Source organism: Alnus glutinosa, chromosome 13, assembly GCF_958979055.1.
Source record: "Alnus glutinosa chromosome 13, dhAlnGlut1.1, whole genome shotgun sequence".
NCBI lineage: Eukaryota > Viridiplantae > Streptophyta > Magnoliopsida > Fagales > Betulaceae > Alnus > Alnus glutinosa.
Genome location: NC_084898.1, coordinates 20,008,918 through 20,026,230, shown reverse-complemented (window position 1 = coordinate 20,026,230; position 17,313 = coordinate 20,008,918). Strand labels below are relative to the sequence as shown.

At 38.5% G+C, this 17,313-nt stretch overlaps 3 protein-coding genes and 1 pseudogene across 3 annotated transcripts; all 4 read right to left on the bottom strand.

The window, feature by feature from the left end:
* Positions 1–421: 421 nt before the first annotated feature.
* On the bottom strand, positions 422–2,750 carry LOC133854517 (cytochrome P450 CYP82D47-like; annotated as a pseudogene).
* Positions 2,751–8,412: 5,662 nt separating this feature from the next.
* Positions 8,413–9,572, bottom strand: LOC133855038 (uncharacterized). Its single transcript, XM_062291332.1, has 4 exons — positions 9,547–9,572; positions 9,331–9,432; positions 8,818–9,238; positions 8,413–8,710 (listed from the first exon to the last, which is right to left on the bottom strand). Exons 3-4 carry the CDS (start codon positions 9,230–9,232, stop codon positions 8,538–8,540), a joined length of 588 nt encoding a protein of 195 aa, XP_062147316.1. The 5' UTR covers positions 9,233–9,238; positions 9,331–9,432; positions 9,547–9,572; the 3' UTR covers positions 8,413–8,537.
* A 32-nt stretch (positions 9,573–9,604) lies between these two features.
* LOC133854864 (uncharacterized) lies at positions 9,605–11,730 on the bottom strand. Its single transcript, XM_062291131.1, has 5 exons — positions 11,592–11,730; positions 10,505–11,414; positions 10,083–10,327; positions 9,745–9,982; positions 9,605–9,639 (listed from the first exon to the last, which is right to left on the bottom strand). The coding sequence occupies exons 1-5, from the start codon at positions 11,607–11,609 to the stop codon at positions 9,629–9,631; spliced, it is 1,422 nt and encodes a 473-aa protein (XP_062147115.1). The 5' UTR covers positions 11,610–11,730; the 3' UTR covers positions 9,605–9,628.
* A 535-nt stretch (positions 11,731–12,265) lies between these two features.
* Positions 12,266–13,271, bottom strand: LOC133853947 (uncharacterized). The gene is made up of 4 exons (XM_062289967.1): positions 12,875–13,271; positions 12,525–12,782; positions 12,376–12,439; positions 12,266–12,283 (listed from the first exon to the last, which is right to left on the bottom strand). Exons 1-4 carry the CDS (start codon positions 13,153–13,155, stop codon positions 12,266–12,268), a joined length of 621 nt encoding a protein of 206 aa, XP_062145951.1. The 5' UTR covers positions 13,156–13,271.
* Between the last annotated feature and the right edge of the window lie 4,042 nt (positions 13,272–17,313).

Below are 17,313 nucleotides of genomic sequence, written 5' to 3'. Positions count from 1 at the left end.
GAAAAAACAAACAGAACCCACAGAAACCCAGAACCCCAAATCAAACAGAAAACAATACGAGAAACCATTTACTGACAAGAAAAGAGAAACCGAAATACAAAACCCAGATATAATGAAACAACAAGAGAGAAAACAGAACAATATGCAGAAGGCAAAAAGTACTCGCATTTTATCAGCTTCCCAGTTAGTCTGAGACGTGGTTCTTATAATATGATTCTTATATATAAAAAATATCTCCACTAAAATCATAATATGATTCTTTAAAAAAAAAAAAAAAGACTTTGTAGCTTATTTATCATTGATATTGCAAAATACAGCCCATTAGTTGGGCATGGCAGATGCAGCTGCAAAAAAAAAAAAAAAAAAAAAAAAACATTTATAACACTGTTTTTAAGCACTTTAGGACGCCCCAGTGACGCCTCTCCATTTAACAAAGCCCATACATGCATGCATGTATATATTTTTGTTGACAACATAATATTAATTTAGATACTTTATGTCTAAGAACTCTGGTACATGATTCCAATTTTCATGCATATATATGTATTATTAGTACACCCAAATATATACTAATTAATCAAATCATGCATATACTTGGGTAGGAAGGCGTGGAGTGAGATGGACTTCAAGTGGTGTGGTTTTCATGTTGGTAATTCCGACTTTCTCAGTCATGTCCACGGGCTCATTTGATGGGGTTGTAATTTCAAAAGCGTGCAACAAGGTAGCAAGTGTGAGTTGCATAACTTGCAATGCAAGAGAAATTCCCACGCACCCTCTTCTGCCGGTGCCAAATGCATGGTATAAACTCGAAATGCTGGCCCCTAGCGTCAACATCCAGATGGGTTGTAAGGAATCTTTCTGGCCGAAATTCATTTGGATCAGACCACACACGTGGGTCTCGATGGAGCTTTGAGAGATTAACAAAAAGTCGTGTGCCTGTTGGAACGTGATAGCCAGCCAAAGTGCAGTCTTCCATGGATTCGTGGGGGACAGAGAGCGGTACGGCGGGGTATAAACGCATTGTTTCTTTAAGGATAGCTTGGAGATAGACCAGGTTTTTCATGTCGGATTCATTTACTTGCCTCTCCCTGCCAATCTGGACATCTAATTCTTGTTGTGCTTTCTTTAGGGCTTCCCGGTTGTTAAGAAGCAAAGAGAGAGACCATGTCATTGTTACTGTTGTTGTATCTGTGCCCGCTAGGATAAGGGCCTGCAAAAGTACCAAAGTCGAAGTTTTAGATGGTTAGGCAAAAAAAGTTTGAATATTGGACCACTAGCCTTTGGATAGACTTAACCAAATAGTTTCACAACCTGACAACACGGGGGATATCCACCAATATACTTCTTCTGTTTTGTTAAAACGAAGAATTTCCATAAACCAACAGTACTTCTTCCCTCACATTGTTAAGCCAATTATATATATTAATTTGACTGTTATTTTTCTCGTCATGGACTTGATGATCCTTAATTCTCTTGGATGCATGATCAAAATGTTTACCAAACAACTATGAACTCTATGATGCCTATGCCTATTAATTTAATACTAGCTAGCTAGTTGATCAATGATAATCACTCTACTTAACGAAATATTCATGCATGTTAATAATATTCAAGGAACATGCATCTTGTCGTATACATGCATGTGAAGTTAGTTATAGGTTATATCAAAAGCTTACCAGACATGTAGCTTTAGTGATTGTATCAGCATCATAATTAGAGATATCTTCGTCGTCAGTAACAATAGACAATATCACATCCATAAAGTCTTGGTGTCCCTTTGCCTCACCATAAACTTTCCTTTGCTTATGTTCTTCTAACCAACCTTCAACGACATCATCAAATTCTTTTGCAGTTCGCTTCATGGCCCTCTCGTGCCCTCCCAAGTCCAACCACCTCAAGTAAGGAAGAACATCCGCTACCACAAACGTACCACTCAACTCAACGAAATCTCTTACTGACTTCTGCCACTGATCGTTATCTTCATTAATCTCATCCTTGGTTGCAGTCCCATCAAATCGCTTCCCTACAACCATCCTAAATAAAACATTCAGGGTTGTGGACCCAAACCATCTCTTCATCTCTACCAACATGTTTTTGTTCTTGACCCAGACCTCATATATCTCTTTTATAGATGTATTTACCTCAGACACTCGGATGTCTTTGAACATCTCAAGGCGGTGGTTTGATAGGAGCTCGAGGGTGGCTATTTTACGCACTTGGCGCCAGTAAGGACCGTAAGGGCTAAACCCAAACATGGCATAGTTGTAGCCCATGAGTTGTGTAGCTATAGCTTTTGGACGGCTGGCAAAGGCTTTGTCATTAGTGGTGAAGCACTCTTTTGCTATCTCCCAACTGCTCACTATCAGAGCCCGATGTACGCCCAGCCGGATAGTGAAGATCGATCCATACTTATCGGCCATGTTACCCAATGTTATATGGGCCGGTGTTGTCCCTCGTAATTGGTGGAGGTGGCCAATCAAAGGCCACGCGCCACCGGCTTGTGGTGGAAGTGTTGTTTTACGAGCAGTTATTTGGGCCCTTCTTAATATCCATAATAGAAAGAAGAGGAACAGAAAAAAGGCGAAGATACTGGCCATGAAAGTTGCAGAGGATGCATGAGGAAAGAGCATACTTCTGGATAGAGGTTTTGGGAGAAGGTGCATGGTTCTGTTGCGGGCAGTCCCTAGCTTGTATATATTCAAGGTCAAATATTGTGCCTCTTCATTTCAAGATTTGCAAACACCATGCAACCAATCGAACCACATCGTTTTGGTCGTCGATCGACTAAATAAGAGATGGAGATGTGAGAACAAGATATCGTAAAACCAAAAAATAAGACGGTCTGATTAAAACCAAATCAAAGTTGTACAGAGTATTAGTCATAAGCTTTTGTCTTTTTGTTAAAGTTCTAAGAGTGCCATTTGTACACTTCATTTAGTGTGGACCATGTGAGACCCATCTCACATGGATAGGTCTATGTTTCCATAAGAAATGTGAGTATTTTTTTTAAAAAAAATAGAGTTTGTACAAATATATTTCCCCTACAGAATTGTATAACTCTACTGGAATTTGGAAAAGACTTGCAGACTTATCTACAACTTCTACTTCTATACTCTATTAGAAAACTCGCCCAGTGACCCAGACGGTGGCTTGCACCACCGGTTCACCACCTTCATTCCCACCCCACCTGCTCTCTTACGATTATTTCTTTCCAAAAAAAAGCTCCAAATTTCGAAAGCTGAACCATATTTTGGTTCCTAAAGTGGCTTTGCATGCAAAGCCACAAATCAGAGACTACACAAAGTAATTAACAGAGGAACAGAGGAGTAGCAAAGGAACAGATAACTCACGTTGCACTGAGCGGTGGCGCGTGGAAAGTGGACGCACGGGCAGACCGACGGACTGTGGTCTCTCAGCTTTCTCGCCTCTCGGTATTTCCCCAAAAGCTTTCTCTTTTTCTTGTTTGAGATCGATTGAGAGAGATTTGAGAGTTGTTGAGTATTTGTAATGATAAATCTCATATACACTGTTCCGCTTTTCCCATGTGCAGTGTGAAGATTTGGTCACGTCAACTGTAACTTTGATTCGTTCTTTTGCTTTTTTTATCTTTTTGTTTCTTATAGATAAAAAATAAAATTAATTTTTTCAAACTACTATTTTATTGTCAATATATCTCGAACTACTAGTTTTATCCAGTGGCAAAAGCCACATAGAGTCTTGGGGAGCCTGCCCACCCAAGGGACCCCAAGGCCCAAGGTTTTCTCAAGGAAAAAAAATTAAAATCTTACCTCTAAAATTTTTTATTTTTTTATATTTGTCCCCCCAAATTTTTTTTTTTCAATCGTGTCTTGCCCCCAAAGTTGCAATGCTGGCTCTGCTATCCCTTTTCAAACTATTAAAAAATGTCAATGTCTCCTTAAGAGCAACAAAAAGATAAAAATGATCCTAACTTTTTTCAATAAAACAAAAATGTCTTTATAAATTCGAAAAAAAAAATTAAAAATAATGAAAAAGAACGATTTTTTTTTTTTAAAAAAAACAAACGAAAAAATAATTTAAAAAAAAAGAAAAAAAAGAAAAGAAAAACCCATTTTTACTTTTTATTTTTATTTTAGATTTTTTTTTAATAATTTTTTTAGTTTATTTTTTAAAAAACATAATAATTTATGAATATTATTTGTCATTAGAAGAACATTGACATTTTTCGGTAGTTTGGAGGGGAGATTGACACAATTGGTAGTTTGAGGGACATTGACAATGTGATGGTAGTTTGAGGGGATTATATGTACTTTTTTCTAAAAGAAATGTTGGGTTCTTGACTTTTTTTTTTCTTTTTTTTTTTTTTTCTAATTGGGCTCTTTGACCTTGATACATGGTTTAAACACTTTATTTTTTTTTTTTGCTGTTGGTTTTTTATTTTATTTTTTTTCAAATATGGTATACTGTTTATGGATAAAAATAAAGATGGTACTTCTGTCCAAAAATTGACAAAAGTCTACATCAACATCATTAAGAAACTGAATCGTGTCCCATGAGCCATGGCTAGTTCGGCCACTCCCAGACCAGCCCTTTAAGCAAAATGGGGGTTGTTACGCAGGGCCAAACCCAAAGACGATTTTTTTTTTTTTGGCCTTGTGGGGGTGGTTTCGGCAACCGCCATTTTGCTCTTTGGGTGTGACCGAACCACCCCCAATGAACTTTTATTAAAAGTTTTTTTTAAAAAAAAAAATTATTTTTAATTTTTTTAATCAATCATAGGGACACATGTCAATTTTTTAAGGCTAGTGATGTGGAACGTAAGAACTTTCATCAAATCTTTAGCCATAAACAAGAAATCATTTACGATACAAAATAAATTATAAGAGATAAAAAATAAAGTTAATAAACCACATTTTTAACCCAATAATATTTTGCTCTGCTTCAATAGCGCGTGTTGGAGAGTATTACAGGAACGTTTAAATTTATTTTTGTTAAAGAAATTGACATGGTAATAGAATAGAAATTAAGGAAAGCTAATTAAATCATCTTGTATATATGTAAAAAAGCGATATTTCTGGGGCCTTAGACCTTAATTAGAGCACTCCCAAACTGTAGATCGACGTCAATTACTTCTCTCAATCAGTTTGTACGTAGGCCCTTGATTAGTTGGTTAATAATAATTAGCGAGATTTTTTCAACAAAATTGTGCTTTTAATCGTGAACGCGTTATCTTTTAATTTCCTGTTTTTGTCTTCGGATAGATTTTCTTAGATAAATGGGTGGCATACTGAGCCAGTGTTCGAGGTTGACCGGAGCTTGAAAACTTATAGATTAACAACTCATATGTGAGTCCTACAAATCTAATAATTAATTTTTTTTTTTTAATATATATATATAGAAGCTCTTTATCTTAATGTTATTAATAATTATAAGAAAAATTTTGAGTAATAAAAAGATTGTATTCATATAATTATCAGAAAATATTTCTTAATAATAAAGGGATTGCAATAATATGCATATTCATATATAATATGAGAATCGTATCATCACAGTACTTAGGCCTATCCATGGCCATGAATTGTATTAATTAGACGGTGGTTAATCCATAAAGCTTGGAAGGTAGGCCGGAGTGGCTTTCAGGTTCGTTAGTCCAAGGCTCTCAGTCATATCAACGTACCAACGCATTCGAAGGAATTGAGATCTCATACAATATTTGCAAGAGACTAGCCGGTGCTAAGTGTATCATTTGAAGGCCAAAAGATATTCCAGGGCAAACGTACTCTTCTACCACTCCTAGGGATGTAAACGAGTCGAGTTTGGGCGAGTAGTGTATGTCCAAGGTTGACTCATTTAAATTTATCACGAGCTCGAACTTTCTTATCACTAGCTCGAGCCGCTCTCGAGCTTACTTATCACGAGCTCAAATCGAGCTCGAACTCATATGATGAGTTTTAAAAATTACAAATTAAGCTCAAGTCGGCTGGAAAAAAAAATATCGATTTTTTGTGGTAAAATGATCCAGTTACCATTAGTTCCTAATCTTTATAATTTACATTACTATGAATTGTATACTTATCCATTAGAATTTATGAATTACGTGACATTATATAACTATAATTTATAGTTATAACATTATATATATACACACTTAATTATATCGCATATAAATCTTTATATCATATTCATATGAATTGTTAGATCATATTATATAATTTACATGATTATATCATATTTTGTTATAGCTTAATTTTTAATTATATATAGTTATGAATAATAATTCATATAATATGATATGAGATTATTTATAATATGATATGAAAATTTTGAATCATACTTAATTACTTATCCTAATTTATTTAGTATATAATAATAACATTTATATGATATAATATTGCCAGATTCAGGCCATGGTCAGAGGCAGGCAGGATCTGGACTAATTCGGCCACTGATCTGGCCGGATTCGGAAGAGTCCGGCTAAACTTGCTCCCCAGAATCCGGCAACGGCGACCGGACGTTGCTAGATTCCGGCGACATTTGCCAAACTCTGATTTTCGCATTTCATAATTTTTTCGTGCGAGCCAAACGCCGAAAAATATTTTTAATCTTTTTTTTTTTAAAGTGTGTTTTAGCTTTTTTTTGTTTTTTTTTTTGGGAGGGTGGGAGTTAAACATTTGCCAAACGCTGCAGTTACTCCTATTTTTACACAAAGTATATAGAGATGGAGATGATGAAAGGTAAAGCGGTCTACATTTTGCTGATAAAGCACAATTAGCTTAAAAGAGGCCAGGAGATACATAATCCATTGGAATTAAGTGCCCTTCCGTACCTTCATGAAAATACAACAAATATAGTTTATTTCTTTTGTGCAATTCTCCGTAAGGGTGGTGTTTCTTGTTATCCTGAGGACTATTTTGTTGGGGACTATTTTGTCATATATATATATATATATATATATATATATATATATCTTTAACATTTAAAATGGGACAAAATACGTTTTAAAAATATCGCCGTTACGATTGAACTTTAAAGTCTAAATTTCATATTTTTTGCCTTCGTAAGTTTTCTTATATTCTTTATTTATTTCCAACATGAGATCGCCGAGGATTATATCGATGAGACCAGTTTTTCGATATTGCATTTAGCTCTTCTACGGTTCAAATGAACTAAAAGGAATTTAGTTAGCATTATGTGAAGAGTAAATTTGTCTATAAGAATATAAATAATAATTTTACTTATTAAATAAAATTAACTAAATATTCTCCAATTCATTTGAATTACTTTCCTGTTCCTTTGATACTAGAGCTAGCCATGATTTCTTTACGTAATAAAAAGTGGGGCTAAAGCTTTAATAGCTAGCAGCTGACTACTGTAATTAAGAATGAAATTGAAAAGCTGGTCCAATCAGTCGACCCACAAGGCCACAACATTTTTTTTTTTGTTTTTTTTTTTCTTTGCGTATAACTCTCATTTGAATTTTATAATATTTTCATATCAAGCAATGAAAATAATTATATATTTCCAACCAACCAGATGAAGCACTCCTGTCTCTGTCTGCATTCCGAGTGGATTTTTGTTTGGCAAATGCTTGTACATAATAGAGTAATAGATTATTAATTTTAAAAGTAGTAAAAAAGTGATAATATGATATAAAGTAAAAAAAATTTGTATAGAAAAGTAAAAAAAAATTATATTGTAGTAAATTTTTTTATTTGAATAATAATAAAAAATCATTGATGTGATATAAAAAAAGAAAAAAGTGAGAATGTTTTGATGTGAATTGTCATTAAAAAATATGAAAAAGTGAGAAAAATAACACTACAAAAATGTATGCACTTTGACACGTGCATTTTGACACGTGTACAGTGCTGTACACGTGTCAAACATTTAGACACGTGCACTTTGACACGCGTAAGACGCGTGTCAAATGTGCACGACATTAAGTGTACAAGTTGACACGTGTATTGAGATACACGTGTCAAATTTGACACGTGTATCTCAATACACGTGTCAAAGTGTTTTGACACGTGTATTAAGATACACGTGTCAAACCGTTTGACACGAGTATTTTAAATACTCGTGTCAAAACACTTTGACACGTGTATTGAGATACACGTGTCAAATTTGACACGTGTATCTCAATACACGTGTCAACTTGTTTTGACACGTGTATTTAGATACACGTGTCAAATTGGTTATATTTTTTTTAAAAAAATCCAAATCGAATTTTTCATTTAAATAAAATTTTAATTTAATTATTTAATTGTATTTTTAAATTAAATTAAAAATACGATTAATTAATTAAATTAAAAATTTAATTAAATAAAAAACCCAATTTGGATTTTTTTTCTTCAATTTAGTTTTGGTATTGGTTATTTAAAATTATTTGGTATAATAATTTTAATAGTTATTTCAAATTTTATTATTTCCGACCACAAATAACAAAATATTGATTTTACAGAAAAACTACACAAAATAATATTACACAAATCATAAGTTAATAACGTATTCGTTAACTAAGCAAATATTTACACATAAAAATTAATTACACAAAATATCTACAAATCTGAAGGGCGTCCCTGCGAATGAGGAGGTACCGTCCCAGGCGTGTTATCGCCAACCGGCGATTGCTGAGCAAGGAATGGTGTAGCGGGCGAAGGTGTAGCGACAATGGAATGCTGGGTCAGCCGTCGTCCAACAGGCGACAACGTACCAACCGTTGTCGAATTACCTGCAAATCATATAGACAATTAAAGTATATAATATTACTTGCAAAATTAAAGGGGTAATTAAAATAAATTGAAATTAATTTTTTCCTACACACAGTATAAATCATACCTGCAGATGCACTACTAACAGACGACGTACTACCTACGTGTGCAGGTGAAGGCGTACCAAGACATGGTGCTGATGCTCCCATGGAGGACATGAAGACCTCAACCTGTCGCAGGCGCTGCTCCAACAGGTCATTCCTCGCTCGCTCAGCCTGTAGCTCCGCTTGCATCTCTTCCATCTTCCGAGTGTTTTCGGCCCAATCCCGAGACGTGCCCTGAGATGGTCCCCCTTGTGACCGAGGCCTATATGAGAAACATGTCCCCCGAACAGGTGTGACGTTCGGCCCAACCTGCCGAACCCTCCCTGCATACTCAGGCCTCCCAACCGCCTGTTCGTAAGCGTCGTTCGGTGCCCAACGCACCGTGTCTGCGGAGACGCTTTGCGTGGCGGCTGGATCACTGGATAAACTCTGCGTCATCCTCTCCTGTACGTCGTCAACATGAACAAGTCATATATTGAATAATGACAAATCACACATAATTTTAAAAATAATAGTAAATTAAATCAGTAGCATACGCATAGGACCCGTGTACGTTCGTTCACGTGAGTGCCGTCCTTCCTTGTGTGGGTCTTCACGAACGACGCGGCGCGAGTGGGGGGCGTGCCAGATGTACATGTCTGTCGTCATGCAGTTGACATATATAAGAAACAGATAGCGATAAAAATAGTATAAATAAAAATAAAAACAATTATCAACAAATATATATAACATAAACATATATATTTTCATACCTCCTCGTGATTAAATCTGGCATAACTTTTAGATCTCGTACAATGAGGAAGGTCATTCTGCTCACGCAGCCTCTTCATCCGTTCAGAGGTTGCCTACGCATTTAACATGAAAATAAAAATGTAAGCATTGACACACTTAAATTAAAACTAAAATTAAATAAACTGTTATTAAAAAACCACAACATTTTCTTGGCTTACATACGATTTTTTGCTCACGGCACCAATCTCTCAGCAGGAACTCTACATCTTCTGCGTCATAGTTGCCAAAAAAATTGTCCGGCATTCTCGCACGGATAATCTCGGGCGTGTCACCGTCTCTAATACGTAGTTTGGTTTTGAACCTCGACTTCCACGAGCGGTGCTTACGGCCAATATCACATAAAGCCTCCTGTTGTGCCCTGCGCGCGTCTACTGATACAGGTACATAGAACTCCTCCTGCACATTCAACACATTTTTATAGGTTTAAAAACTTCAAGAAATACATTAATCTCAAGTTTAATTCAAATAAATAATTAAATTATATTCATAGACATACCATCAGCGCGTCCCACATTGCCTGCTTAATCTGCCTATTTACCTTCGCCCATTCGTCCCGCATGTGTATGTAGGACCCACTCCTGATCATCTTGCCCTCAGCCCGCCGAAATCGATTGCAGGCCCGTCCTACAGGTTGTATAGCAGCATTGTACTGCAATACAACCTTCTTACCCCTCGGGAGGACCCAGTTTCTCGCTGGGTCGTCAATCACCTCATAATAAATGGTCCCGTCTGGGTTGTACCCTAATGAAAGAAATATTCAACATTAATGTTAAAAATTTAATCATAAGATTAAAGAACATATATATATATATATAAACAATTTCTAATCAAATATTTATTTATTTAAAAACCAAAACAAAAAAAACAAAAATTTGGTAAGAGAATATGAGTTTTAAGGATGTCTAAATATGTACTTACCCATCAACCGAATCTGCTCAATCCGTATGTGCTGGGTCGCTGGGTCGCCCGCAACCTCCTCCCCAACCCCTCCGGCTTGTGGATTCTGCTGATCATCATCTGAATCCATATCCTGGGGACTACCGGGGGCCAACTGATCGGTACCCAACATCGCAACGTCCTCCTCATGGGTACTCTGGCTCCCCCCCACATCTGGCATCTGACTCTCACCGGAAAGTGGCATCTGACTCTCACCGGAAAGTGGCATCTGACTCTCACCGGAAAGTGGCATCTGGCTCTCACCAGATAAAGGCATCTGGCTCTCTACATGCCTCGGGCCCTGACTCGCCCCCGATGCTGGCATCCGTCTCGGCCCCGGGCCCTGACTCGCCCCCGATGCTGGCATCTGTCTCGGGCCCGGGCCCTGACTCGCCCCCGATGCTGGCATCTGTCTCGGCCCCAAAATCTGGCCAGGCATCGCCGCCTGTGCCGGTATCTGTCCCAACCCCATAGCCGGCATCTGCATCTCCCCGGTCTGTGACAGTGGAAATCCTACATCCTGCGTCTCACTATCAGGGTTACACGTCATAGGTCCACTATACGTATACGGAAAGTACGGCGCATAACCCTGTGACCCCATCCCTTCTCGCAGCCACCATCGATATGCGTTACCCGGTTGGGTGAACCCTATCTGAGATAATGTCGGCAGCTCCGACAATGGAGAGCTGCAAGGTCCAGCTGTGCTGCTCTGTCCGTGATCTGACGTGGGCACGGCCACCGTACCCGGCAACAATGGTCTATAAGGCCCGTCTGGGTGGTGTGGCCACGCTGCAGAATACAATGCCGTCGAAACAGTGGGCGTGGTCATGGGGGGCACGGGTGGGCTAGGTGCCCGATACGCATAATGAGGGGGTCTCTGGTCCATCAATACCTGCGAACAAATGCAGACAAATTAATTAGAATATGTTTTTTTAATATATTTTTAATGAACATACTAAAGAACAGCGAAATTTATACAATTAATAAAAATTTGTATTCAGTACAAGCGAATTGTACAAGCAATATATATATCAGTCAAGTGTATTGAGTTCAAGCTAATTATACTCACAACAAATACATCAATCATTGTATCACGGGAGCTTCAATAGGATCTACGTCGGGCCTGTCGTACTCGAATTCGTCATTCGTATCTGGTAGGTCAGCAGTGGCTAGTACGAGCGGTACGCACTCATGGTAGGTTGTACCATCCTCATTACTCCCATCCCCCTGTCCAACGTCGTACACGTTGCGCGGTTTGGTCCTAACCGCACAAACCCAATTTGGGTTCCTTCCATCTTCTACGTAGAATACTTGATCCACCTGAGATGTAAGCACGTACGGCTCGTCCTGAATCTGTTCTCCCCTGTGGACGAGGTGATTGAAGTTGACAAACACTAGGCCATACTCGTCTATTGTGAATCCTCTGTCCATTGTGGGGTCTGCCCAATTGCACTTAAATAAGACGTACGTAGTCCTGTCATAGTACTCGACCTCAAATATATCGGTTAACTGTCCGTAGTACGTTTCGCCTTCAACGGTAGGAACACAGACGCCGCTATTCTGAGTCCTCCTTCCCACATCATGAGCAAGCGTGCGAAATAATTTTCCATTTACCACGTACCTGTTGTACTTCACCGCTGTCTCCTTTAGCCCTCTACAACGCATAACCAACTTGTGGCCCAATTCCTCCCTACGTTGATCGTCCAGGCCATCGACCTATGTTTTAATTACAAATAGTAAACATCACATTGGGTTATAATCCTGAACCCGCATAAATTTATCCAATTTAAAATTTACAACTATTTCCTTACATATGCACTGTACCATTCGCAGAACTGCTCATGATGTTGTGCTTCAATAAGAGCCTCCGTAATGCGACCCCTAGTGCATGATCGCCTAAGCGCGTCTTTGTGCATCCTACATTCAGTGTATACAATTATGTAATAATTGTTATTAATACTTTTACTCGAATTCTGCTAAATATAAGGTTAGGACTACTTACGTCCGCAAATTGTGAAACTCTTCAGAGTTGAACACAATATAACGATGAATCTGGTGCATTATCAACCGGTTCATGGTAACACGCGTGCCCGCTCCCTTGGATCCATCAGGATTCCTCTGAGGTCTGTTGTGGAATGTTGGTGCGTTATTCAGATACCTTGAACAGAACGTTACCAGCTCGGTCGCTATGTACCCCTCCGCAATGCACCCCTCAGGAGCTGCTTTATTGCGCACATTATTTTTGAAATTCCCCAGACTCCTGGTTTAAACACATACACGACAATTTAATTGTCGTCAATTAGGATTACAATTAAATAAAAATATTTATTTACATATTACGCCGAATTTTACCTCTCTGCCGGGTACATCCATCTATACTGCACGGGTCCGCCTAGTCTACACTCGCGCACAAGATGCACAACCAAGTGGACCATGCTGGTAAAAAACCCTGGAGGGAATATCTGTTCTAGCTTGCACAAAGTGATACAGACGTCACCCTGCAGTCGGTCCATATCTTCTTGTGATAGCTTTGTTGAGCATATGCCTCTAAAAAATGCAGAAATCTCCACAAGAGGTCTAACCACTTTATCAGGCAATGACTTACGCAGTGCAATTGGAAGAAGCTGTTGCATCAGTATGTGGCTATCATGGCTCTTCAAGCCAGAAATTGTACGGTCCTTGAGCCGAACACATCGTGAAATGTTCGAAGCGTATCCGTCCGGGACCCTAACATTTCGAAGAACCTTCAGAAAATTTTCTTTGTCCTCTTTAGACATTGTGTGACAGGCAGCGGGAATATACGTTTTACCGTTGGCGGCCGTGAACGGATGCAACTTAGGTCTCAACCCCATTTCCTGCAAGTCCAGCCGAGCTGCCAAGTTGTCCTTCGTTTTCCCTTTTATATCCAAAATAGTGCCAAGTATATTGTCCATGACATTTTTCTCTATGTGCATAACATCAAGATTGTGCCGAAGCAAATTGTCTTTCCAATACGGCAATCTGAAAAATATACTTTTCTTCTTCCATATAACATCGGAACTCCCTGCACCCTTCTTCCGCTTCTTCCGTTTCTTCTTCTTACCCGCGGTCTCATCTCCAAACGCAACTCCGTCCAACTGTTGGAGAACCTCGTATCCGCATGGCACAATCGGTGCGCTGGCAAATTCTTCGGTACCGTCAAATGTCCTCCTGTTAAGCCGCCACAGATGTTCAGGCGGCAGATATCTCCTGTGCCCCATATAGCAAAATTTGCACCCGTTCTTTAAGCGTATAGAACGCGTCGATTGCATACAGCAAGGACATGCCTTCGCACCCCTGTTAGGCCAACCTGATAAATCTGCATACGCTGGCAAGTCGTTTATCGTCCACATCAACTGAGATCGCATAATAAAATTTTCCTTCTTTGAAGCATCGAATGTTCGTACCCCTACATTCCACAGTTCCAGCAACTCATCAATCAATGGCTGAAGGTAAACATCAATATCCATACCTGGTGAGCTCGGTCCAGGGATAACCAAGGAAAGGATGAAGGACGACTGTTTCATGCACATCCAAGGTGGCAAATTGTACGGCACAAGCATTACGGGCCATGTGCTGTGAGATGTGCTCATGTTCCCAAATGGATTAAATCCATCTGCTGTCAAACCAAGCCGGACGTTTCTACTCTCTGCCATAAAATTTGGATGTAAAATGTCGAACGATCTCCATGCCTCACCGTCGGCCGGGTGCCTCAATACGCCATCCCTAGTGCGGCCTTCTGCATGCCATCTCATATGGGGCGCAGTATGCTCAGACATAAATAACCTCTGCAACCGTGGGATGAGTGGAAACCACCTCAAGATCTTCACCGGGCGTTTTTTTCTCGCTGATATGATCTCACCATCATCATCTACATGTGTATCAGCCCTCCACTTAGACTCTCCACATACGGTACATGAATCTAATTCTTTATTGTCTTTCCAGAATAACATACAGTCGTTACGGCACGCCGGAATCTTCTCATACCCCAGACCCATGCCACTTAGGAACTTCTTCGCCTCGTACGTGTTATCTGGCAATGCCTCATCGCAAGGAGGCAACAACTGATTGATGAATTCCAGAATGTCTGAAAAAATCTTGTTACTAATACCTCCAACGCACTTCAAGTTGTACATGTGTACAGTAGCACTCAATTTACTGTGCTTTGTACCAGGGTGAAGGGGCTTCTCGGCAGTCTTTAACAGCTCTTGGTACTTCAATGCGTCCTCGCACGACGTATCTTCATCAACTTGTTGCGGAAGAGTACTTGCGGCTTCAGGAACATCGTGCACGCCGAAGGCGTCACGCAACATGGCGTGCATGTTATCATCCTGTTCCACGGCGACACCCTCCTGTTCTGTGACTTCACCATGTTCAGTGCTATGGTCAGCGGCCTCTGTGCCACTGTGATAACTCGAACACTGACCAGGAATAGCGGATCCAGTCGTAGTCTCACCGTGCATATACCACAAATGGTATCCCGGATTCATCCCCCGACCTCCAGTCAGGTGGGCAAGAACGTAATCAGGAGTGTGACGCTGGTTATTTCGACAATACTTGCATGGGCAGTAAATTTTTCCATCGACGGCCGTACAGTTACGAACGGCAAATGTCACAAACGCCCTACACCCGTCGTTATACGTTGTCGTACCCCTAGGTGCTGACATCCAAGACTTGTCCATATTCCTCTGTATAGGGTTAAGAGGACAAGACAAATCATACGTCAAACAAATAAACGTGTAAAAAAGTTGAGCATGTCACGCAACATGGGGTGTACGAATTTATTTCCCTTTTAAAGGGTTTATGGTTAGAGTTTAGGGTTTTAGTTTTTTTGTTAGAGTTTAGGGTTTAGGGTTTATGGTTTTTTAGGGTTTAGGGTTAGGGTTTGTAAGGGTTTAGGGTTTAGGGTTTAGGGTTAGGGTTTGTTAGGGTTTAGGAGGGTTTAGGTTTTTTTTTTTTTTTTAGGGTTTAGGGTTAGGGTTTAGGGTTTAGGGTTTAGGGTTAGGGTTAGGGTATAAATTTAGAAAGTGTAAGATTTTTTTTTTTTTAAAGGGTTTAGGGTTAGGGTTTGTTAGGGTTTATGGTTAGGCTTTTTTTTTTTTTTAAAAAAAAAAAGTGTAGGATTTTGTTTTTTTTTTTTTTCTTTTCTTAAGGGTTTAGGGTTAGGGTTTGTAAGGGATTAGGGTTTAGGGTTAGGGTTTGTTAGGGTTTAGGAGGGTTTAGGTTTTTTTTTTTTTTTTTAGGGTTTAGGGTTAGGGTTAGGGTATAAATTTAGAAAGTGTAGGATTTTTTTTTTTTTTTAAAGGGTTTAGGGTTAGGGTTTGTTAGGGTTTAGGGTTAGGGTTTGTTAGGGTAAGGGTTTAGGGTTAGGGTTAGGTTATAAATTTAGAAAGTGTAGGAATTTTTTTTTTTTTAAAGGGTTTAGGGTTAGGGTTTGTTAGGGTTTAGGGTTAGGGTTTGTTAGGGTTAGGGTATAAATTTAGAAAGTGTAGGATTTTTTTTTATTATTTAAAGGGTTTAGGGTTAGGGTATAAATTTAGAAAGTGTAGGATTTTTTTTTTTTTTAAAGGGTTTAGGGTTAGGGTTTGTTAGGGTTTAGGGTTAGGGTTTGTTAGGGTTAGGGTTTAGGGTTAGGGTTAGGGTATAAATTTAGAAAGTGTAGGATTTTTTTTTTTTAAAGGGTTTAGGGTTAGGGTTTGTTAGGGTTTAGGGTTAGGGTTTGTTAGGGTTTAGGGTTAGGGTTTGTTAGGGTTAGGGTTTAGGGTTAGGGTTAGGGTATAAATTTAGAAAGTGTAGGATTTTTTTTTTTATTTTTTAAAGGGTTTAGGGTTAGGGTATAAATTTAGAAAGTGTAGGATTTTTTTTTTTTTTTTTTTAAAGGGTTTAGGGTTAGGGTTTGTTAGGGTTTAGGGTTAGGGTTTGTTAGGGTTAGGGTTTAGGGTTAGGGTTAGGGTATAAATTTAGAAAGTGTAGGATTTTTTTTTTTTAAAGGGTTTAGGGTTATGGTTTGTTAGGGTTTAGGGTTAGGGTTTGTTAGGGTTAGGGTTAGGGTATAAATTTAGAAAGTGTAGGATTTTTTTTTTTTTTTTAAAGGGTTTAGGGTTAGGGTTTGTTAGGGTTAGGGTATAAATTTAGAAAGTGTAGGATTTTTTTTTTATTTTTTAAAGGGTTTAGGGTTAGGGTATAAATTTAGAAAGTGTAGGATTTTTTTTTTTTTTAAAGGGTTTAGGGTTAGGGTTTGTTAGGGTTTAGGGTATAAATTTAGAAAGTGTAGGATTTTTTTTTTTGTTAGGGTTTAGGATATAGGGTTCGTTATGGTTTAAGGTTAGGGTTTGGTTATAGAAAATGTAGGAATTTTTTTTTTTTTTAAAGGATCTAGGATTAGGGTTTAGGGTTTAGGGTTTTAGTTTCTTAGGGTTTAGGGTTTAAGGTTAGGATTTTTGTTTTTAGTGTTAGGAATTTTTTTTTTAGAAAGTGTAGGAAATTTTCTTTTTAAGGGTTTAAGGTTAGGATTTTTGTTTTTAGTGTTAGGGTTTCTTTTTTTAGAAAGTGTAGGATAATTTTTTTTTTTAGGGTTTAGGGTTTAGGGTTTAAGGATAGGACTTTTGTTTTTAGTGTTAGGGTTTCTTTTTTTAGAAAGTGTATGATATTTTTTTTTAGGCTTTAGGGTTTAGGGTTTGTTAGGGTTTAGGGTTTAGGGTTTAAGGTTTAGGGTTAGGGTTTTTAAGTGTAGGAATTTTTTTTTTAGGGTTTACGATTTAGGGTTTAGAGTT

Excerpts from the sequence above, each read along its gene's own strand:
- LOC133855038 (XM_062291332.1), bottom strand. The coding sequence starts at position 9,232 with ATGACGCAGAGTTTATCCAGTGATCCAGCCGCCACGCAAAGCGTCTCC. Across the intron at positions 8,711-8,817 it reads TGTTAGTAGTGCATCTGCAG|GTAATTCGACAACGGTTGGT; the intron begins GTATGATTTATA and ends TATGATTTGCAG.
- LOC133853947 (XM_062289967.1), bottom strand. The coding sequence starts at position 13,155 with ATGCAACAGCTTCTTCCAATTGCACTGCGTAAGTCATTGCCTGATAAA. Across the intron at positions 12,783-12,874 it reads TGGATGTACCCGGCAGAGAG|GAGTCTGGGGAATTTCAAAA; the intron begins GTAAAATTCGGC and ends TGTTTAAACCAG. Across the intron at positions 12,440-12,524 it reads GAGTTTCACAATTTGCGGAC|GATGCACAAAGACGCGCTTA; the intron begins GTAAGTAGTCCT and ends CACTGAATGTAG.
- LOC133854864 (XM_062291131.1), bottom strand. Across the intron at positions 10,328-10,504 it reads TGAGCAGATTCGGTTGATGG|GGTACAACCCAGACGGGACC; the intron begins GTAAGTACATAT and ends TTCTTTCATTAG. Across the intron at positions 9,983-10,082 it reads CAATGTGGGACGCGCTGATG|GAGGAGTTCTATGTACCTGT; the intron begins GTATGTCTATGA and ends TTGAATGTGCAG.